This window comes from Struthio camelus, chromosome 30, assembly GCF_040807025.1.
Source record: "Struthio camelus isolate bStrCam1 chromosome 30, bStrCam1.hap1, whole genome shotgun sequence".
In the NCBI taxonomy this organism is placed as follows: domain Eukaryota; kingdom Metazoa; phylum Chordata; class Aves; order Struthioniformes; family Struthionidae; genus Struthio; species Struthio camelus.
Window position 1 is genome coordinate 412,203 of NC_090971.1, and position 22,324 is coordinate 434,526.

General features: G+C 48.3%; 1 protein-coding gene across 3 annotated transcripts in view; it reads left to right on the top strand.

Moving 5' to 3' along the window:
• Nucleotides 1-22,324, top strand: part of DEDD (death effector domain containing) — a 24,540-nt gene continuing 2,216 nt past the window's right edge. The window contains exons 1-7 of one of the 3 annotated variants that reach the window (XM_068922236.1): nt 56-1,723; nt 2,553-2,630; nt 4,169-4,320; nt 5,379-5,609; nt 15,428-15,827; nt 20,357-20,464; nt 21,960-22,106. In XM_068922236.1, coding sequence (XP_068778337.1) covers nt 15,503-15,827; nt 20,357-20,464; nt 21,960-22,106 — 580 coding nt within the window. In that variant the 5' untranslated portion in view covers nt 56-1,723; nt 2,553-2,630; nt 4,169-4,320; nt 5,379-5,609; nt 15,428-15,502. Of the gene's footprint in view, nt 1,724-2,552; nt 2,631-4,168; nt 4,321-5,378; nt 5,610-15,427; nt 15,828-20,356; nt 20,465-21,959; nt 22,107-22,324 lie in introns of all 3 variants that reach the window. The other 2 variants (XM_009667434.2, XM_009667426.2) reach the window with 2 other exon arrangements.

Here is a 22,324-nt window from a genome sequence, read left to right on the forward strand (position 1 = left end):
GGGGCCCGGATGTTGCGTCGCGCCGGAGCCGCGGCGGCCGCCTGCGAGCGGGGAGAGGAGCGGACGGAGCCAACATGGCGGCGCCGAGCCTGAGGCGGGAGTGAGGGAGGCCGCGGCGCCCTCCAGCCCGGGCAGCCCGGCAGCGCCGGCGGGGCCGGGGCCGCGGCCCGGATAGCGGAGCAGGGGGCCGAGCCGGCGGGCATGGCGGGGGCGGCGTAGGGGAGGCCTCGGCGGGTCCCAGCGGGGGTGAGGGCAGAGGCCCAGGCCGCCTCCCCCTTCAGCTCGGTCGGGCCGCCCGGCACCGGAGCAGGAGAGGCCTCGGCCCGGCCCTCGGGCATGGGGGCCTAAGGGGGCCGCTGTGCTCTCGCCGGCGGCCGAGCCGCCGCCCTCCCTCCTCCTGCCGGAGCCCCCCGGGCGGCCCTTCCCGCCGGGCGCGGGGGGAAGGCGCTGCTGGGAGAGGCCGCCCTCTGCCCGCTCCCCAAACCCCCCGGATTTGTGGCTTTTCCTTGTATTTTTTTTTAGGGGGGAGGGGAGGGAAGGGAAAGGCAGATTGACTTGTGGGGGAGGAAAGGTTTGTCCCTGAGCAGCACTTGCTGGACTTTCGACCAAGACACTTAAAAAGCTGGGCGTTCCCCACCTTCAGAGGAGGCCAAATTTGCCTGGCCAGGGAGGAGGAGGGAAGGCAGGAGCAGAGCCGCGCACGCACCGGCGTGCGGGAGCTGCCGAGCTGGTGCAGCATGTGATAATAAAAGGGAGGACGGAAGCGAGCAGAGTTTAGGAGCAAGCAATGAAACGTTAACTGCCTTCTAGCTTCAGAAAACCCTATTTTGATGATTTAGTTACATATTTTGGGAGCTTTAATTTCTGGGAGAGTCAGAGTTTTTATTTTTAGTATTTAATGCAAATGTAGGACAGCGCAGCTGTACAATTTGGGAACTGAGAGTGGAGAAGCTGGAAGAGCTGCTAGCTGTGTGACAGACCAGCTTACCGCTCCATCTCCAGGCCCAGCTTTCAGAGAAGGCTCTCTCCTGGGAGATAAGACTAGTGTTAAGGAGCTGGTGGAGAGAAGACAAGCACTAAAAGTTGTAATTGTGAGTAAATCATGAAGGAGAAGGTATGGGCTGAATTTTAAAGTAACCTAGTTCAGATTACCTTCTCTTGGCTTTTATATTAAGGTTTCTAACTTAACCCAATTCAGTTTCTGGAAAAAGGTGTTGTATTAAGAAAGCAAACTTAGATTTAAAATATTCTGAACAGCCTGCCCATCTCCTTGGTTTGTGAGGGTGGCATAAAGTGCTGCTGGTAAGAAAGAAACAGTCGAATTCTTCAAAAATGGTGTCTTTAAAAGAAATGACCTAGAGAGTGCAAGATTGGTTCTGGACCTTCCTCTTCCTCCTCCCCCATGTCAATAAATTATTTTAGGGTGAAGTAGGAAAAAAGAAGGTTTAGGCATCAGAGTTGTTAGAAAAAAATCTCTTGGGTGGCTTCTGGCAAGTCTACCAGCTTTAACATTGAACTCTGAATTTGGAAGTTAGGCTTCCCTGATATAAGAGCCATATGTGAAACTCTTTGTAGGAGCTTAAGCAGTTTTATTGGGTAGTTTATTTAAAAAGTCAAGGAAAAAAGGGGATAGAAGACTTCTTAAGAATTCTTGTTTGGCCACTGTGTTCAAATTGCCGTACCGGAACGGATATAAACAAGACAAGAAGAGCTTCTCAGTAAGGTTGGTTTTTGTATATGTATTTTTTTTCTAGTATGCTCATGATTCACCCATCCCTCTCGTCTTCCTGTAAGGAACTGCTAGCATAAGTGATAACGTTCTGCCTTTTGCTGACTTCTGCTTTGAGTGATGAGCGACTGCCTTGGTGTCAAATGAGTGTAGCCCAGTGACGTGGACAGTGTTTCATACTGGATGAGCCCTAAACCCTCTTAAAATAAGAGCCTTGATTTAGGAGGGTAGTAGAGTTTTCAAGCAGAACTGATAAGGGGGTTGCTAAAAAAGAGTCTGGCTACAACAGTGCAAAGCAGTTGCTTTCTTTGCCTTCTAGAATTGGAGTGAAGGCTAGTACAAGAATTCGTGGAACTTGGGACAGTATTTCCGTTGGGACAGGTAGGGGGAGAAGAGGCTCAGTCCTCTATGCGGTGCACAGAGACCAAGCTTGCTATATGTTCAGATTTGTATCTCGAGATTGATGGACGTTTTAACAGCCTGTGGTAACGGGGTTGTGGTTGGCCTGACTTTCTGGACTTGAAAAAGTTTGGGAAGCTTTGCTGTAGTCAAATAGTGGGTAATTCTGAATGGGGGAGGGCTGAGTAATCCTGCTCAGGTGTCTTTTTGCTGATGGAAACAGGCATATTGATAAAGTCAGCTGGGCAGTGTGTACTGTCCTCCTGATAAGCTGTTGAGCGTGGTCCAGGGCTCTGATCGTTGGCGTGGGCGGCCAGGATCTGTCAGGCCCTGCCACTGACTGACTGTGACGTTGGTCATAACGCCTGCATTTCGGTTTCCATGGCTTGAGCGTTGTGTCACGTGTTGTTACGTATTTATGTAGGGAAGGCTCAGGGAGAGCGCACGGTGGTGGTTGAATAGCTCCAGCTCAGCACTGATTGGAGTTCCCTCTCAAGAAAAGGTACTATTTCTGGTTTCTTCAACATGGTTTTGATTTCTTTTCTACTTCAAGTTGGTGTCTGGCCCTGATGCTGGCTAAGCTGTTTTTTTCTCTTTGAGCAGTGTGCACAACATAGCTTTTAACCAGCTCTGGAACTGTCAGTGCTCCCATAAACTTGGCCTGTGTCCGTGTCAAGTGAGTCTAGCGCTTGGGTGAACGCTGGTGGCTGCTTGGCCCTTGGCAGCAGCCTGAGTTAACCCTGGGCTGCTTTTATGCTGTTGTTATGGCCCACTGGGTACTTGCCTGGCTGAGGACTCTCCTATTCTTTCTTTACAGCCCACTTCAATATTTTCTGTACTGTTTTCTTCTTTTCTCCCCCTGTGTTTCTGTGTGCGGTAGCTCAGGCTGAACTCCCACCTGGTGGTGGTGGTGGTGGTCTGTTTGTGCCTCTCAGGCTCTGCTTGTGGCTGAAGCATTGTGGGAGAGCGTTCAGATGCCAGCAGTAACCAGAGAGATCTCTTTTTACAGGGGTCTGTTCCTGGGGCACCCTGACGCACGTGTGTCTGGGAGCATGGGACTCCGATGCGTGGAGAGGCTTGGTGCGCAGTTGGGCTGTGAAAACCAGCTGTTGTCTACATGGGCTCGCATTCGCTGAGAAGCGGGTCAGGGGGAGGGCATTAGATCGGCATGTGAAATCAGGGTTGTAGTTTTTACGAGATTCCTGGCTTTGCCACTTGGTGGTAGGAATTAGAAGAGGGAATTAATTGATGTGAAAAGCACTTTCTGCATTTAAAAAAAAACAAAAAAACAAAAAAACCTTCACTCCCCAACCAAATCTACACATCAAAAAAAATCCCACCTCAAAACAGCTGATAGGACTATTTTTACATCTGGTTTGTCCTCATGGGGTTACAAATAATTTGTCTAGTGACGTAAACCGTATTTAAATGTAGCATGGCCGAATACTTCCGTGAGAGCCTTAGCCCTTGTCTAACGTAGCTCCAAGGGCGGTTTAAATACATGGTGCTTATCTGACACTGTACACAGCAGCTTCTTTCTCCTGGGAATCTTGTGCCTGTATATAATGTTCAGTGTATGGTGCAGACATGGCAGAAGCTTCTAAAGTTACTGCTAAACAGGTCAGAGGGTTTTTTTTTAATTTATTTTATTTTTTTTAATGGCCAGGCCTTGCCTCTGGTAGAGTTTCTAGTGATGGCAGTGTAGTTTTCAACTGCAGCTGCAGATAAAATCAAGTGCACTTTTCTGGACTGGGACTAGTCTGGTCTGCTCTAATTAGAGTAGAAACTTTTAGATGATTTTTCTGAGCTATTGACATTATTGTACTGGCTCAGACCCACTGTTCTGTCCCTAATGCTGACCCAAATACAAAGTGATCCAAAAGAAAGGGTCAAAAACCTCCAAACAGGACGATTATGGATTAATCTTATTTCTTCTCAAGTCTCTTTTGGTGATTGCTTTACGCTCTGTGCAACAGCAACTATTTATATGTGCTCTTTTCTAACTAATCTCTCTGTCTTGTCCTCTAATTAATTTGTCAGCTACCTCTCCCAAGTGTACAGTGTTTGGTTGCGAGCGTCTTTGGACAGGAGTCGAGGCAGTCCCTCCATGTTGTGTCAGCCGTGCTGTGAGCGGAGGGCTGCGGGTTGTCGTGAGCAGTGCCTGCTCGTGTGCTGTCCTGGGAACTGGGAAGGTGCGCTAACTGTATGGCTAATTTTTTGGATCTATGTTGCTGAGAAACATGCAGGAATCTGGTTGTTATGTCAGTTCTGGTTGTTATATCAGTTCTACTCATCTGGTGGGTTGAAATATGAAGCTTGGGTATATTTAGGAACTGTATGTTAAATATGTTCCATTTCTGGCCGGGTTTGGGGAGCTGATTGGGGCAATCTATCCTGCAAAATGCTACCCTATTTCTTACGTTTTAAAGCTCCATTGTATTCGGAAAGGGTCCAACATCTCAAGCAATATGGAAAGGAATATTTTGAAAACAAGCTAGTTTTAGCTGCTGTGGATGTCTGTCAAATCATAAAATGCTCTCCCAGCCTTATATATAACAAATACTTTAGTGTGTTAGATCTCTCTGCGCTTGCTAGCAGTGATACAACATAAAGGAAGAAATGCCTGAGTGCTTTTCCCTCCCTTGTGCAAAAAAAACCCCTCCTAAGCCAAAGGTAGGGTGCTGTTCCCTTCCCAAAAAGCGATTGTGACAGTGGAGGAGAAGGGCCAGCTGCTAAGGAGAGTTGAGGCAGAGATTCCCGATGCTGGCACTGCTGCCCTCCTGTGAAGTCAGAGGGGTTGACCAAGCAAAATTTGACACTTTGTGCTCAGAAGAGAGTGTGAAAGGCAGTGAAGGACTCGGTCCTTTATGGGTCAGCTGGGGTGATGGGTTGAGGAGGTTGCTAGGCAAGACATAAAAACGAGTTTGTTTTTTTTTTTTTTTCCCCTTTCCTGTTCTGCTGATCTTCCTGTGTCTTGGGGATTTGGGGTTCTCTGTGAGTTCACCTAATCCAAGGTTGGGGCAAAGTCTCTTTACAGTTTTTGAGTAGTGCCTAGAGCCCAGAAGCATCCTTCACTAGTCTACCTGGTGAAACTGAGATGCAAACAAGTAAGTGTGTCATCATGCCCTTTGGGGCAGGGATAAAGAGTTTGACTAAGGTTTTCTGGTTGCTCTGTCACTCTTAAAGTCTATGTCTACTTCAGTTAGAAACGCTTAGTCTAGAAACACTTAGTTGTCTGTTTAACTTCCAGGTGGAGATGGAGCTGTTTCTAACCCGGAGTTGTTGCAAAGAGCCCAATTCCAGCCCTGCAGAAAAGCAGCAGCAAAGTGACTTCAGTGGAGCAGTTCATACGCTTAGCTTTTCACAGGATGAGAGCCCGAGGCCTGTTCTGCAAAGGCCCAAGCTCACGAGGAACTTCATGCCTCGGAGTAGTTTCGCTGAAGTTGAGTAGGGTGCGGGTGGATGTCTCTGCGCCGGCTAGGTTTGTGGCATAGGATTGCTGTAATTGGAAGAGACTGGGGAAGGTGGGGGATGTCCTCCTTTTTTCTGTCTGGGTGGTTAAGCTGTTTTCCCAGTGTAGCTGGCTTCCTCTCTTTGTGGGGGGGGTCTTTCATAGCAACAAAGAGGGAGGAAGCAGGGTGTGTTTTGTGTGTGTGTTTGACTATAACCACAGGAATTGTCAGGAGGAGAGTTGGGGCGAGCAACACAACTGAAATGAATTGCATTTTACAAAGGGAGTTGCAAGTCGAAGGTGTCTCTAAAGAGGTGAAGAATGAGAGAAAGAGATCTTCAGATTAACTACTACTGGGACTGTGAAACCAAAACTTTCAGCTGTTTGTTTCTGTTTGCGTTTCCTTCTCTTTGGTAATCACATTGAATTAGGAAAGTTGGTATTTGGGTTCTTGTACCAAGCCCGAGGCATCATGCCACTGTACATCTGATAGTGTGCCTGAGAGAGACTCTTCTGTGTTGGGAAGATGCGAGTTTGGCAATTAGAGCGTTTATCCTTCATACCCTGCCGTGATGAGTGTTTTTACGCTTCACAAATTAAACAAGATTAGATCTAGTCAGTAAAGAAAATGCGACTAGGTGTCTCTCTTGTATCTGTTTTCAGGGAACCATGTAATGAAACATGCAAGAGGCTGTATTAGGGCTGTTCTGGAAAATTAACCTCAAAGCAAAATTTCAGTTTTTGGTTGTATTTTTTTTTGTGTGCATGACTTCTGTGCACGTTCAGACAATGATGTAAAGAGGTAGGTTTTTGTGGTAGTCAAATGGCAAAAAAAAAAAAAAAAAACCCTCCTGCATGCACATGGGTTAGCAGTCAGATGTCTTACAAAGAGCAGTAAGGCTTGAACTGATTAACCGTAGAGCACTTTGTAGGCACCAAAAGCTTGTTTTTCCTGTTCATGTTAAATTATTGTAATGATCTTTGAGTGCTGTGTAAAGTCTCCTCTCGAGTCTGGGATGTGATGCTTGTTTATGTGCTGGCTACAAGGGTAAGGCAAGGTAGGGCAGGTGCGATTGTGGAGCGAGCAGAGGTTTTTGGGGTGCTCTGTGCCATGTGTGCGGAGGTGTCACTGTAGCTGGGTCAGTCTTCCTCAGTGCGATCCCACGCATGGCCTGAAGGTTTGCTCTTGTCCTCCCTGGGGAGGAGCTGGGCTGCCACCTCTCCATGCTTGAGGGTTATTCATGAGCAGAGCTTGCTGCCCGCGCGCTGCGGCACCAGGGGGCAAGGTGGCACAGCCAAACCAGTTATGTGGGCGTGGAGCAGCGGCCCCGTCTGCAGCATAAGGACGATGAACTGCTCATGTCAATGTCCCATGGTGCCTGCTGGGCCGTTAGTTTCTGTGCTGTGGTTACCAAGAGCACAGTGTGAGAACCACTGGCAAAAATTGTAGCCTGTGTGAAGTTTGGCTCTGCTTTGTTATGAATAACACACAGGTGATAGATTAGAGACTCTATCGCTTGTGGAGTCTGTTCATGGTTTCTTCACAGGTGTCTGACAGCAGTTTGCATAGTCCGTTCACTCTTCAGGTAGGCTTTTTCCCACAACCGTGGGGGAGAAAAGCACACTTAAAAATAGTAGAATTGTCCAGAAAGCTAAGGGCAAGACCAGCATTGCCATTACACTTGAAGCTCACTTCAACCTCTGGACTGTTGAACCATGTAGGCACCTCTCTCCCCCTAAAATAGATCCAAAACCCCAGAGAGGATCCTTGGCTGCTGTGAGTTGTTGCAGAAATACCACTGGTAGATCTGGTGTCATTTTCACTGGGACCATGCGTGCTACTCGTTAACTAAGTTTAAAATACAACTTACTCTTCAAATCTTTCAGTAAGAGATCTTCCTGCTCCTTACGCTCACATCCTTGATGACAGGACCATTCCTAAAAAGATCAAAGGATTCTAGTTTTTTTTGTGTATGCACAGCAAAACAGTTCATAGTCTTCTGATCCTGTTAAGTTTAAAGTGGGAGGAAAGCCAAATTCGAGGGGAAATGGGGATCTCTTCCAAACAATGGTCGCTGGAATCCCCTACTTGAAAATAAATTCAGCAGCTCTGAGTGTTTTGGGTGGTGTAGCTATAAGAAGCTGCTCACCAGGACTCAAAATTGAAGAGAACCACTGAAACCTGCAATTAACCGGTGAGGGTAATTTAGATAGTTTTTCCTGGTCTTGTATTGTGGAGGCAAGTGAGGAAAGAACAAACGTAGACGAAAGGGGTGTTGTGCGACAGAGGTTGGGTTTCTTGGGCTGCCTCTTCACCTGTGAGGCTGCAGTGCTAGTATGGAGACAAGGATCCCAGCTGGAGGGGTGAGGCCAAAAAGGGAAGCTGTTGAGGTGTAAATATTCAGGCAATTAGCTGATAAGTAAATGTTTGGTTTTACTTTCAGCGTTTATAGAGAGATCTTAAAGCTGCTTGGAAGATTTTCCTTGCAAGTAAGCAGTGACAACTTACTTTGAGATGTCTGTACTTGTTTCTTGTCCCTCCCCGCTGCTTATGTTCTTTCCTTGTTCATTTTTAGTGCACCAGTATTTATAGCTATTGCAAAACGCAAGACCAGAGCAGTGAAATACTGAGCCACCAATTAGCATACACAGTATCTTTAAAAAAAAAAAAAAAAAAAGACAGCTGAATGGAAGCGTTGCAGAGAGCAGAGCTGTAGGTGAGATGCCTTTATACGAGAAGCAGAGGGATAAAATGCTTGATTCTATGGGAAAGTGTGATGTTACCTGGATGCCTCTCCTTTATGATTAGCATAGTCACCTTAGGTGATGTTTTCCCATTCTTGCTAAGACTTTCCCCTGGAAAATCTACAGGGTAACAAGTGGCTGCTGGGGTTATACGCAGTGTCTGTGCTAGTGAGCTGAGGACTGAGTGTGACTTGAACCCGAACCTGTGTTTACACACGCTGTTTAATTGTGACCATGCCTTCTGGCATGTGGGTTGGTCATGCTAGCTTGCACTGTCCCCCCACTCAGTGACTGGTTTGGGGTATGAGCAGGGGACTGTTTCCTTTAAGCAGTGTGGATGTGGTCACTGCTGTAAGAGAAGATTTCAGCCACATAGGTGCAGGCTGTGCTGTGTCACTTGCCCACAGGGCCAGAAAATGACAGGACAAGTGCCTGGTTTTACTTACTAGTATAGACACAGCTTTGGAGACTGTAACGCCAAAACCAGCTTTATTGCAGCCGAGGAGTGGTGGTAGCTTTATCCCCACAGCCTGATTGTCAGCTTGAAATGCAGTTTTTGGTGAACGCTTTGCTTTTGGTGTTTGCAGCTCGTTACGCTGGCTGTTTCTTCCCTTCCTAGAGAGCCGGGATAAGGAACGGAAAACATGCGGCTTCTGCTTTTTGTTCCTGCTACTAGTGATAGCTGAGCCTATTGGGAATAAATGGTGTTTTGGTCACAAAGGTAGGCTTGCTTTTGCAATAGGCAAAGCTCTGGCTCATTCAAATACAGTGGAAAGGTGTCTGCTATATCCAGTAGGGTGTGTTGAGAATAATCTGAATTTTAATATGATGTTCGGCCTTCAGAAGTTCCCATCAGCTAAGTGGGGTCGTGGCATGCTACGATCTGGTAGCCACTGCTCCTCAGCGATGTCCTCTTCCCCCTCAGTGCTGAATATAAGGGCATGAGTATGTTTTTCTTGTTTTTTCTTCCAAAGTTGCTTTTTACTTTGAGTTGGGTTGGGTTTAATTTTCTTCTCTGGTGACAGACAGAATGGGTGGAGAGGGAAAGGCTCTGAGAAAGTGCTCTGCTCAGTGTCCCCAGCTGGAGTTCTGGTCTGACAGCACTTGTGCTGGCAAGGCCAAGTCTGTTCTCTGCAGGGATGACTGTGTCAGACCTGAGTTTCGTTACCAGAGGCTGATATATGGGCTGATTTGGAGAGGAGAGGAGCTGGAGATCAAAATCAAGTGACTTAGAACTGCTTTGTTTCTGTCCTGTTGGGCTGTTGTCCAGATAGCTTTTGATGCCAGGCATTTTGAATGTTTCCCTGTCTGCCTAGAAGAAACTAGCCCTGAGAAGGTGGTTTAGAGCAGTTTATCTTCCATCACGCGGTAGAGCGGAAACAGATCCCAGATCCGTTCTTTGCCATGTGTCCTGGCAGCTGGTTAGTTCGCGGCCAGTTTCACACTAAGGTGCTTTATTTGACTTGCAGTTTGCAGACCTATTATTTAACCCTAAGTCTTCAAGCAGACTTAAAACACACACCCTACAGTGGTGTATGATGCTTAAAAGTCAAGACCAAAGATTTTAGTTTTTATTTTATATTCATGTAACTGCATAATTCCAGTTGATACTCCAGCACTGCTTCAATTTGCAGTCCCATGCCCATGTTGTGTTCGTTCTGGCTTACTTGTTATTTTGCACGATTTGGTTAAAAGGCATTTTTGTTGCTGTGAAGCCCCCTCTTTGCAATCGATTCCTCAAACTCTTGCAACTGCTCAGCTAATGTTGACCCAAGGAAGCTCTTTTGGCACTGAGGACTGCGCAAAGCTGCTTGTTCATGACCTGGACATAATGCAGGGTGGACAAGATGAGAGTTACCCTTCATTGCACTGGGGTGTGAGCATGGGCTACTAGAAATTCCCATGTGTGTGTGCTTTCCACCTCTCCAGGCTCTGGCTCCAGCAGTTGCAGCTCCTGGCCACTCTATGAACTTTGTTTTCAAAGGGTTTACAAGACTTGAGAAACTTTCTCTTTCATTGGATATGCTGGGCTAGAGCCCAGAGCTGTATTTGAACACTCTGTTTGACTTTTCAATGTAGCTAATGTGCCTGGACTCCCAAGGGAAGAGGAGTGGTTATAGAAGTATGAAGGTGCTTTATTTTGTGGTGTGTGTGCGTGTTGTTTTATTTTTTTAACCCCCTTCTTCCTATGTAGAAATAGCTATGAGCTGTTTGTACTGAGAACTGTCTTCATTATAAGCTGTACTGATAAAACCGTTCTCCTCGGGGATGAAAAAGTTGTGTAATATATAATGCCCTCCCCTCTGTAGCAGGAGTAGTCGGAGCTGCACAAAACTGTTTTCCGGCTTGGAGTGGTAGTCACTGAACGTGTTTTAATTTAAGCTATTTGCATTTTATATAGGAATAAAAAAACCTTTCAGTTTAAGTCTTGCTAGAGCCTTGAGCTGTCGGATTGGTTGCAGCCTTTAGCTTAACCCATCACAGTGGTGACAGTGCCCTGCCAGTGGGGCAAGGAGTGGACTGAGATTGCTCCCCCTCTCAGCGGAGCGACTTGCGTGGAGCGTGGCAGCTACTTAGCGTTCCTTGCTGAGCCAGGAGGGGAAGTGAATGATGGTTGGTGCAAGCGCTCAACAAACAGTCATTAATGCACACAACACCCTGGGAAGTAGGACAGTGTTATCATCCTCCCTACTTGCCCAAAGGCCAGAGAGTGAGTCATTGGCAGTGCCAGGAATAGACTTGGAGATTCCTGCCTTTATCCCATGTTTACTCCGTTTGCCTGCGTCATGGCTCTGGATGCTGTGACCCGGCAGATCCACTTGGGAACTGCTGTTGTTGCGTGTAACGTACAGTTGCGGTTTGGGCTTTTTGAGGGAAAAGGGAATAAAAGCTGGGTGCTACTCAAAGCAGGTTTCTATTGGCTTGTTTTCTTCTGTCTGAGGGACTGAACTAGGGAGGGTAGGAGAGGGGAGTGTGGCCAGTCCAGCCCGGACCTGCTTCCTTGCACACCAGCTGCCTGCGCAGACATAAGCTTTCATGCAAGTTACTCCCCCCATGGCCAGAAGGAGTGGATCTGCACAGGGAGGAAGGAGTGAATTAAGGTTAATACCACTTTTTTCCACTTCTTTCTTGTATTACTGCCTAAATTGGGCTGCTCTCTCTGCCTAGCTCTCCGAGGCAGGGAAACGCTGCTATGTCTGCTTAGAAACCACAGAGGCTGGTGTCAGAGCTGAAATCTTCTCTCTCGTGCAAAAGAGACCTTTAGTGACACTGACACAGACATTGATAACCCTCGGTCTAGCATGTCACTGGAAAGGAGGACTCCTGACCTGTTTAGGCTAACAAGGGCCAGTGTTTTAGGATATATTAGTGATGCAGTTGGTGCATGACTCCACCATACAGTACACATGCTGTCATGCTGAGGGTGTGCCTGCAGTAGGTGCCTTTGAGCCATGGGCTCTTTGTAAGAGGAGAGCTGAAAATGGGGATCTTCCCCACATATCACCATCTGCTGCGAGGTGGCTGGAAGCTATTTGGTCGGAAATGCACTGCCAGTGCTTAAATGCCCATTTTGGGGTCTGAAGCCCACCAGGGTTGCCTGTACAGGTTGCTTTGGACTGAATAGCTTCAAAGAGAGTACCCACAGTCAGTGTTTCATCCCAACTTGCTCCTAGCACCAAACTTGCTTGCTTCCCATGGGGCAGGTTTAATGGGTTGTAAGATTGGGCTTTATATTCAAGGTGGAAATATTTGCCAAGAACGAATGAAATCCATTTTTAGGCTACGTGCCATGGTCTTACCTGGCTGCCTCCAGTTTCCCACCTATAGCTTCCAAGGTAAATCCCAGCCATGGAAAAGTCTCCTGAGATACAAGTTAACTGTTGAGCGTTTCTGCTTCAAGAGGCCTGGTAAGTGAGCCTTGAGGAGCAGAAAGGAGCAGAAACTTTGAGATTCACTGACCTAGTTCCCGTGGAGAAACCTCCTCCGAGGCAACTTCTTTTCTGTCCAATAAACTTTCTCTCTTCACTCCTATTGGGAATTCTTCTCATGCCATTGTTCAGATGTAAATGTGGCAGCGGTGGCTTTCCTGGGGACAGGGAGGTTTCTCGGCTGTCCAGAGCACTTGGGGCAATGTTTGAAACACTTCAATGTTGTGCATGTTGCATGACAAATGTCACCTATACGTAATTCTGTTTTAAGCATGTTCTTAGCATTGTGTACAGGCTTCCCGATTCATTCGAGTGTGCTACTGATGTGGAGGATACCCCTAGTGACAGGGTGCTTTGTCCAAGCCTGCCATTAAGAGTGAAGATTTCCTTCTGGCTTTGTTTTCTTTAAATTCTCCCTTTCTTAGTACTTATCCAGCCTCCTAAGTTGGGCTGTAGGGTTGCATATGGATCGTAAAGCCGTTCAGGATTACTCAGGGTGTACGTGTGTTTGCATGTATTAGCCAGGCTGAGTTCTGCACTCGCTTGTAGGAGTTAATCTCAGCTTTGCGTGAAAGCTTGTCGCACTGTGGTCAGCATCTGTGTTGACGTAAGGGAGAAGGGGAGGGGGCTCTACCATTAAATTTCAAATCCAGGGAACACAGCTCTTTTTCTCTTTCCCCTTTGCTTTCCCCACCGAGTTGTATGTGTGCACACTTACTCTGGGCAGGCAGGAGGAGTCCGTAGCAGCTCCTCCAGCACCACTGACGGTGTGAACGGAGGGAGGACCCAGCCTGGTTTCAGCAGTGTCGCTCCCTGAGAAAGATGGGAGAGGAGCTGAGGCATTGAGAGGGCTGCAAGCTCGCTGCCTCCGTGTGCCCTTCTGTTGAAGGACACTTGTTCCCTCTGATTTCACCGCAACAATGTTTTCCTCATTGTTTGAGTTGTACAGTTTACTCTTAACCCAATTCCTGCACGCCCTGAATGACAGCTCTTTCAAGAGACTTGCACTTCCAAATGGCTCGTCACAGATTTCCAGCATGTCTCGGGTGGTTCCTTGCAGCGCTGTTGTCACAACAGTGCTTAGCGTGGTGCGGTTCCCCTGTTCAAACATCCAGGTGTGGGACACTTTAATTTCCTATGCTTAGTTGTGACAACGCTTGATCTCCGAAGGAGGACAAGGACAGGATTGTGACTGCTCCTTCCCAGCAACCGTAGTTGTATGATTGCTGTCTCAGAAATGTGTCTGAACAGGAGGTGCGTTTGCTTTTGAGCCAGCTAGCTCGCTGCGAGCAGGTACGTCTCCTGTTCAGCTGGAGTCGTAGCCTCTGAAGCGGGGCAGAGTGTGCCCGGGAAGCACTGATAATCATTTCAGCCCTCCCATTTACACTGCCTACTGAGTGTAAGCTAATGTGCAGAGATGCGCAGAGGCCTCTTGAAGCCACCTTGCAGCAGTGGGCGATTACCTGGCCCCACGTGGGCTGAAACGCTTTGCGTACTCTGCCCTCAGGAAGCACTCCAGCTATAAATATTCATACCGATCATATATGAGCTTGGGATTAAATGTGAAAACTCTACTTCAGTGTTTCCTTTGAAAACACAAAGACATTTAGATGTAGAGTTTTCTCATAAGGAAAACTCAGATTTGTCCTAAATCTGTTCTTTGGGTTAAGACAAATCCAGCAAGCCCGTTTGTGCGGTGGGAACCTTACAGACAAACTGATGGGAAATGAAAATGTAACAGACCTAATTTCTTATTGTTTGAAACAAATAGGCAAAAAGCCTTAGATCAGGTGAAGAGAGATTGTTACCTTTAATTTCAGAAATGTGTGAGTGTTGATCGTGGTGAAGAAATTAGGTTGTCAGGCCCATGGGAAAGCCAGATGATGGCAGACCTATGAGCAACTGCCTTGGGGTGGTAACAAGCCCTCCCTCTGTCCCTTTGAGAGGGTTTAGGTGAAGGGTCCATGGCGCAGCTCAAAGGACCAACCCTTCCTCAACACGGAAACTCCCTGTGTCCCCTCTCGTTGCCCAAAAGCTCCTGCGTGCCAGGGCACGTGGGGAAAAGCCTGCCTTTTGTGCTTTCCCCTAGCTTCTCCCTGTCCCCCTGCTGTGTTGGAAGGACCTAGGTCTCGGCAGAGCTGGGCTGTTCCTGCTGGGCTGGCCCTTTCCGTCACAGGGGTGTCTTTGATAGCCTGAGTAAGAGAGCTGCTGAAATGAGGAGGGTGAGCCCAGAGACAGTCACTGAAGCCAGTCTGACGAGGCCTGCGCTCATCTGACTTTAAAAATAAAACAGGTTTGGGCCTGCCAAATGGCTGATTTGCTTCTCGCTTAATGTTTTGGTGCGATGCTAGTGGCTGCGCTTAATGGCTTAGTGTATTTAATGCCTATTGGTGCGCGCGGTGGTGGGGAGGAATGAAGCAAGCAAGCACTCTTCCTGCAAAGCTGAAGGTTGTTAGGACTGTCGAGCAGCCTATTTAAGTCTACTAGGTACAAGGAGTTTTGCTGGAGTGGAAAAAGCCAGTTCTTGCTTGGGTTATGAGTCTGGATTCCTTCTAATGCTCTGCCCTGCCACTGGGGTTCTGCAGCTTGTAGATATTTCTACCAGAAGAGGTTTGGGTTCATAAGTTAATATGACAAAGACCTGTCAGTGGTAACAAAGGTCAGTGCAGTCTGTTTTGTGCCCAGTCTTCTGTTTTTAATGTAAGCTTTTCCAGCGGAAGAGCTGTTGTGCAGAGAGGAGGACAAGTAACTGCCAAAGGTGGGGAGAATTAAATGCTGCGCCAGGGAGACTGGGCTGGGAGGGATATACAAGTCACCCCAAGCATGTTGTTGAATCTTTCACGCTGGCAATCAGAGTCGGGGATTGGGTATTAGGACTCCTGGGTCTCTTTGCGGATCCAGCAGGCTGGGCCATGTCTGAGGCTGAGCGTCAGCTTTTCTTTTCTTTTTCTTTTTTTTTTTTTTTTCTTTGAATGGTGAAGGAAGGTAACACTGACCTCTGGATGGGAACGTTAAGTAGGCAGGAAGCAGAAGTAATTCCTTGAGGAGCTGAGCAGGAGCTACTGCTAGTGGAGGAATTCAGCCTGGGATTTTCATTAAGCATCTTGCTAAGAATAATAGGGAATGAGTAGCACAATTCCCAGTTAAAGCCCAGTGGCCTTCTTTATCTCCTAGGGTTGCAGCGATCAGAAGGGCCTTGCGCTTCGCAGGGAACTGCGCAGCACGTGCCAAGACCAGCAGCTGTGTAAGATGGCCTCCTTCAAGCGGAGCCGAGCGCAAGCCTGGCCGGAGGAGAGGGGGGACCGTGAGCACGGACTCTACAGCTTGCATCGTATGTTTGATATTGTGGGCACCCACCTGACCCACCGAGACGTACGCGTGTTATCCTTCCTCTTTGTGGATGTGATCGACGACTACGAGAGGGGGATGATCCGCAGTGGCCGGGACTTCTTGCTGGCACTGGAAAGACAGGGCCGCTGCGATGAGACCAACTTCCGGCAGGTGCTCCAGTTGCTCCGGATTATCACTCGCCATGACCTACTGCCCTATGTCACCCTGAAGAGGAGACGGGCTGGTAAGTGCCATTTGACCTGCATTCGCAGTCATTCTTGCGGTGCTATTAGAGCATTTAATTCATTAGAAGCAGAGTCCACTGCAAGCCAAGTTGCTAATCCTTGGTGTTGACAGCAGGAGCAGGAAGAGCCTCTCTGTACCTGTGCTAGAGCCGTGTGGGTGGCTGCTTGACTGTGCTGCTGAGCGAGGATGGTTAGCGTGGCCCATTCCCTAATGACGTGTGCTTCGTTGCAGAGCTGTCTCCTGTTTCTCCTCTGCTGACACCCTGGAGCTTGAAAACATGGTGGGTTGGCTAAAGGACCTTGAGACTTTTAAGGACTAATGGGTGCATGGACAGTACCCTAGCCAGAACAGCACGAAGCACAGTAGGAGAAGGCAAAGGAGTATCTTACAGGCTTTTAGCCTTTCCCCAAGGCTCGCTCTGACCTGATGCTCTTTAAAAGCCATCCCTACATGCAGTTTTGGTGGGTTAAAGCCTCCCTTTGTTTCTTGTGAGCACTGAGGCCTCCTTGTTTCTTTAGTGGTGAAGAGCTGTAATGAGATTTCCTGCTGCACACTGTGTTGCTGACTGACTGCCGCTGTGTGATTTTGCATCTGTGACTCCCAGGCTTCCTTAGTTCCCACCGTTTACTTGTAGATTTAGGGAAAGGTCCTTTGTGGCCTGAAGTCCCCGCTCTTGATGCGATGCCTCATGTGGCCTTCAGATGTGGTGTGTGCGTGGGGAGTGAGATAGGGGAGCAGGATGAGAAGGTGTTCAGAGGGTCTTGTTAAACTTGCTTCTGCTTTGCTTGACTCAAACGGAGTCATAGGTTGTCTTCAAGGGAAGAGTTGATCAAATCCTCAGAGGTGAGCGCAGTTTTGGAAGGTGAGCGATATCTCCCTTGAGCTGTTGTTGTCCAGGTCCTCTAGTGTGCCATATGTAATGAGGTTGGATTCGGTGCAAGAAGCTGGAGCGGGAAACCTGTGTCACAGTAAGATTTCAGAAGGACGTGTGCCTTCTTCCAGTGGGATACCGTGGGGTCCCAACCCTTCTTTCCCTACGGCAGCCTTTTTTCCCTTTGCTCTGTCCTCGTTTGGTAGTTTGTGGTGTTCTGTTGAGCCTGACTGCGAGATGCACCACTGTACGAGGGTAACAAATGCTTCAGTAACGACACCCGTTTAAACACTGACGCAGCCGTTCAGGTTTGGGTAAGGTGGTCAGTAGGCTTTCAGTTACTTTGTAAACTGAAGCAATCATCTAGCTGCCAGACTCGGCTGACTTGCTCCTGCCCTCCATCTGCTCGGCCCCATGCCTTTCTTGGCTAAAGCATTGGCTTGCAGTTTGAGGAACCTAATCCAGATTAACCAGAATTGAAAGGAGTCTCGTTCCAGTCGCAAAAGAAGTGTTCAGTTGTGGCAGGGAATGTAAGGCAGCCACTTCAGCAGGATTAAACCTCTGAAATTTGCATTTTCTTTTTAAATTAGTATAATTGTGCTTTCTTGGCAGTTCTAGCCTGCTGAGTCTCTTCAGTTTCTAGCCACACTGTGGGCAATGGAGATGTTTGCTGCTAGTGTTTGGGAAAGCAACAAACATGAGTATAGGTAGGCATAAAAACCTGTGTTTGGGGGTGAGACACGTGGAGGAGAAGTGAGGGGGCCTCATGGACAAGCAACGGGATGGTAATGCTGGAGCTGAACAAATCCTTTAAGTCGGGGTTGTCATGAGAAGCATGGTGCTGTGCGGCACTCGGCCTTGTGCTGGCTGTGGTGTCCCTCCTGCCCCAAGGAAAACTCAATCAGAAAACCAAGGCAGCTTGAAAATTAACCAGGTCTTGTGCTAGGTTAATCCTTAACCAGGGTCGTTTCCCTAGACTTAGGGGCATGGTTGCTCAAATGCATGAGCCGGCACAGCGGAGGGAGCGGTGTGGGCTTGGGAACATGTAGCTTGGATCGGGGAGGGGACAGGACTGCTCCTTTGGGTGGCAGTTGCTGGACTGTGCAGGTATAAAATGCTCAGGCAGTTCAATGTTAGTCACTAGCCATTTCTCCTTGCAGGGCATCCTAATTGCCTTTTTAATGGTACTAGAAACTTCCAGCTCTGAGAGACTTTAGAGAGATTGTGCAGTCTGAGTGTGTAGGAGAAGAGCTCTGCTGCCCTGTGCAGACTCAGCCTCGGAGAAGTCAGCCTGGGAAGTTTTCCAGGCTCTTGTGCCCTTCAGAATCTCATCTGATGGAGCACCCTGAAGAATTAGTATTGATGTGGTGGACTTCTGCCGTATAGAAAAGATATCTTGAAGACACCTGGCCTTTTCTGAGAGAGGAGAAGTTTTGCTCAGTCCTGCGTGATGCTCAGGGAGGTGTCTGGACATTGCTGTAACCTGCCAACTCGCTTCCTCTTTGCTAAGCCAACACAATTAGAGGGGAAAAAAACTGAACATGCTGAAATACAAACTGGAGGGGCATGCGTTGTACAGAAACCCGCCACATGGGTGTCTGCGTGGGGGAATTTAGCGATGTTTCTGGAAGTGGTAATCCACTGTGAAGGGGTGCAAATGACCAGAACCTTCTTTCAGGTCAGTTTGCATCTCTAGGTTTCTGTACAGTTTGGAGGATGTTACAGAATTTTTCCTGTTTCTTGAGAAACTTTCTTTACTTGTTTCAAAAAATCTAAACCAAAGGGAGAAATTCACTGCTTTCACAGTCAGCTAAACCAAGGTGATCCCTCCACGTGTCAGATGTACAAGTTTTCATGGTAATGATTTTAAAACAAGAAAATTCGAAACGCTCCATCTTTGCAGTATTTCACAAACACTCCCAGTGTGTGAAACTATCCTTTCCTCATCTCCTGTCTAAGGTAGATTTATTTAAACAGCTAATTTTAATTTTGTTTGCACTTCTTTCCCCTGAAGAGGGTTCAAAATGGTTGGTCTAACTGTATTATTTCTTGCTTACCGGGAGAGTATGCTGTATTTATGCAGTTAGGGAGTTGGAGACTAGCATTCACGTGTTAATATGCTGCTGTGTTATGAGAAACGATGCTTCCTTGTTTGTTAGATTTTGTTCTTGATTTGTCCAGCCGCGTTTGGATGGAAATAGTTTAATTAAATGCACAAAAATAGCACTTGAAAAAGCTTTATTAAATAAGGCATCTTACATGTGGTTTATAACGTATCATGTTTTGCATTTAAAAAGAACAGATTGATTGGTTAAAGGAAGTCTCCTCTAGGCTTCATGAGCTGACTCAGTTTCTGGTTACCACGTCCTTCCAGACCTTGCAGCTAGTAGATCTCATCTTCTTACGTCTTGTTCTTCTTAGCTCGGAAAAGCAGAGAAACCCCGTCCCTGAATTAGCTCAGTGTGGTCTCCCCCAGTGCGTGGCGACTGCCGCTGCAGGTCCGTGGGGCAGGGGAGCAGCCTTCTCCCCAACTCTCAGACCAACTCGGTCCCCCTGTGAACTTTGCTCAGTGGCAGCTTCTGCTTAGAGGTTTGACTCTCCTCGAAACTCTGGCAGCAAATGTGTCCTGCCTCAGCGTGTTATTTCAAAGGTCTGATCTACTGAAGTCATTTAAATAATGTAGCCTCTTATAACATCGGGTCTCAATAAGTTTATTTGAAAGCTTTTTGAGTAATCAAATCCTTCAGCAGCGATTAAGTTGTCAGGGAGCTTGTCCCCCTTACAGGCCAGCTCTGACATCTGTGAGCAGCCTGCAGGGAAAGGTGAAGCCATAGAGGAATTTCACCTACTCTAATAGATCTTTAATCAAGCGTGGAGATCAATGTGTAATTTGATAGCTTGTGTAGGCAGCTTAAAAGGAATCCTGTAGCTGGTTCCTCTTAGGTGGCACTTGCCAGGTACATACAGCTCCATGTGAGAGAAGGGGCCGGGGGTGAGCATTAATGACTGAGGGCTGGAGGAAGTTGTGGCCGCTTATGGTGCCAGAAAAGTGCTGTCAGGGGCCACCGTGCTGCCTGCTCAGGGAGGGGGGAAGCTTTTCCCCGAGGGTTGTGTGTGGTATGACACTGTTGGGAGCAGTCCGCTCTTGCTTTCTCCAGAGCCCGGATGTTGCAAGTAACCATGGTAATGAATGCAAATGGCCTCTCCTACACAAAGCTGCTGTTTTTTTTTTTTTTTTTTTGAATGCTCTGCTCTAAAATGCAGGCGGCTCATCCAAGAGGACTGGTTTGAGAAATGGCAGTTTTTGACGTGCAGCTTGGGTTGTTGGGGGAACGTAGGGAGTATCTCTGTGATAGCAAGTGTCATCATTAGGGCTAGGAAACACTGGGTGCTTGAGAGCCTTAAGGTATCACCTTCTGTAAAATTTTGACTTTATTTTTTTTAAACAAAACACCCATAAATTCCCTCTTAGGCTTGCGAAGGACCCAAATGCTGATTCCTACAGAGGCCCTGTCGCTCATGGGGCAGGGGAAACTGCAGTGTTTCTCACTGCACAGCAGTTTGATAAAGCAGTTTAAGCGCACGTTGGCATCTGCCACGTCAAGACAGATCTCCTCTGGCTTCTTTTTTGAAGAGCAAAATGTTCTCTCTTCTAGTGTGTCCAGATCTCGTAGACAAGTACCTAGAAGAGACGTCTATTCGTTACGTGACACCCCGAGCTCACAGCGACACAGAGCACGGTCTCGGTCACCCCCACAAATCAGGTGAGTGTTCAGGCCTGCTGGCAGGCATCAGGGTCTGGCCGTGAGCAGGTAGGACTTCTCACAGCCCTGACTGCCGGCGCAGTCAGCAGGAACTTGGCAGAACCATCGGACTTTCGCCTTGGGGTTTGTCCACGTTCTCCCTCGCTTCACTGTCTAACTGGCCAGAGCCCTTGCTTTGTGTTGGGCTGAAATCCCTGATTTTCCTATTAATAGGGAGCATCCTCTACCAGGTGGAAGTTATCGTATGAATTTTTATACTAATACTTCAGCCCAGTGAGGGGGGGATGCAAAGCCCAGCTGGGCTGAGGGATGCTGTCCTGCTGGTTCGCCCTGCCCTGGGATTTGGGGGTGCAGAGCCATAGCAGCCCATGAAGTGCTGAGCTGCTCAGGAGGTGGGGTGTCCTGAAGGCAAATGCAAATTCAGAGTGCTCAGGAATAAGGATGAGTAATACCCCCTGGGAGGGGAATGTGCAAAGCAAAGTCCCTGGCCTAGATAGTCACTAGGGATAAACACTTTTCCAAGGAAGTGGCTTGTTGGCCAGTGTTGTCCCAGGTGAAATCAAGCTGCGTTGTGTTGAAGGCTGTATTTTTTTAATTTTTTTATATATATATTTTTTTGCTGCTGTGACGTGGTAACTACCTGTCTCACTTGCTGGTGGAGGGCTGGGAGTCTGCCTTTCCTGCAAAGCACTCAGTGCTTTTAGCAGTACTGAAAGCGGGGGGGGCCCTCTCACCTGTGGCTGGCAGTGACAGTTCTGTCATTGCTGAAGTTACACCTGATGTCTGCTACAATAAGCCCTGTTTTTTAGGGGAAGATCAAATGAGGAGTTGGACATCTCTTCCCTTAACCATGGTGCTGCAGTGAGACTGTTCAGTCTTTGGGTTTAACTTAATCCCCAGGTCTTTACATTGCACTGAAAGTTTTCTCTGAAACCAGAGGACTTCTCTGAATGGTACCCCTTCCTGATGTGTGCATCTTTCAAGCAGCAGATTTAGCGCCCAGCTGCATCCCAAGCGTGCTGGGGCCTGCCACAAGAGGGTGTGCACATCCCTGTGATGCGATGGCAGCCGCTGGCCCTGCCCACATCCCCAGCAGCTCCTGGGGGACCACCTCTCTGCTCCTGCCCTGGAGAGATGCCGGCATCTGAGCTGGAGCAAAGGGATTCTTGCCCTGAGTATGTGGGCAGCTCTCCTGGGGCTGCTGAATGCCTCTTGGCCCAAGTCTTTGGGGATGGGGGAAGAGCTAGGAGGTGACAGCAGTGTGGAAAGGAAAGTGTGATTGGGGCGGGGGAAAGAGCTGTATATGGCCACCTGGGAGCTTTGGTAGGGTCTGGCAAGGTGGTGGTGGGAGACAGAGCAGCCTCTTGGTCTCTGGACACTTATAGGATGTCCCCAGCACCATCTGCAACTGCGGCGGGGGTTGCAGGACCTCCTGGCACCTAGGGATGGTGGGGACGGCTCTGCTGCCTCTAACCCCCATCCTTTCTCCGAGTAGTGCCTCCCCACCACCCCGTGGTCTGCTGTTCCTCTGCGGGACCTCAGATATGTACCAAGAGGCCTGGCCGTGGGAGAGCCCTTCTCAGCAGCCAGCGTAAGAGGAGGAAGTCAGTGACACCGGACCCTAAAGAGAAACAGACCTGTGGTAAGAGCCTCTGAGAAGGCTGGCAAGGCCAGGGTGGGCTTGCTTGGACTTCATCTGGCCACCTGCAAGACTAACGTCCGGGTCGGTCATGGCTTGAACGCTGATTCAGGGCATCTGTCCCAAACCAGAGCTCATCGGAGGCAGCATGAGTCGGATGGCTTCTGGATGGATGTGCTTTCTCCACTCCAGCTCTGCCCTACACCCTGTGTGTGTCCTCA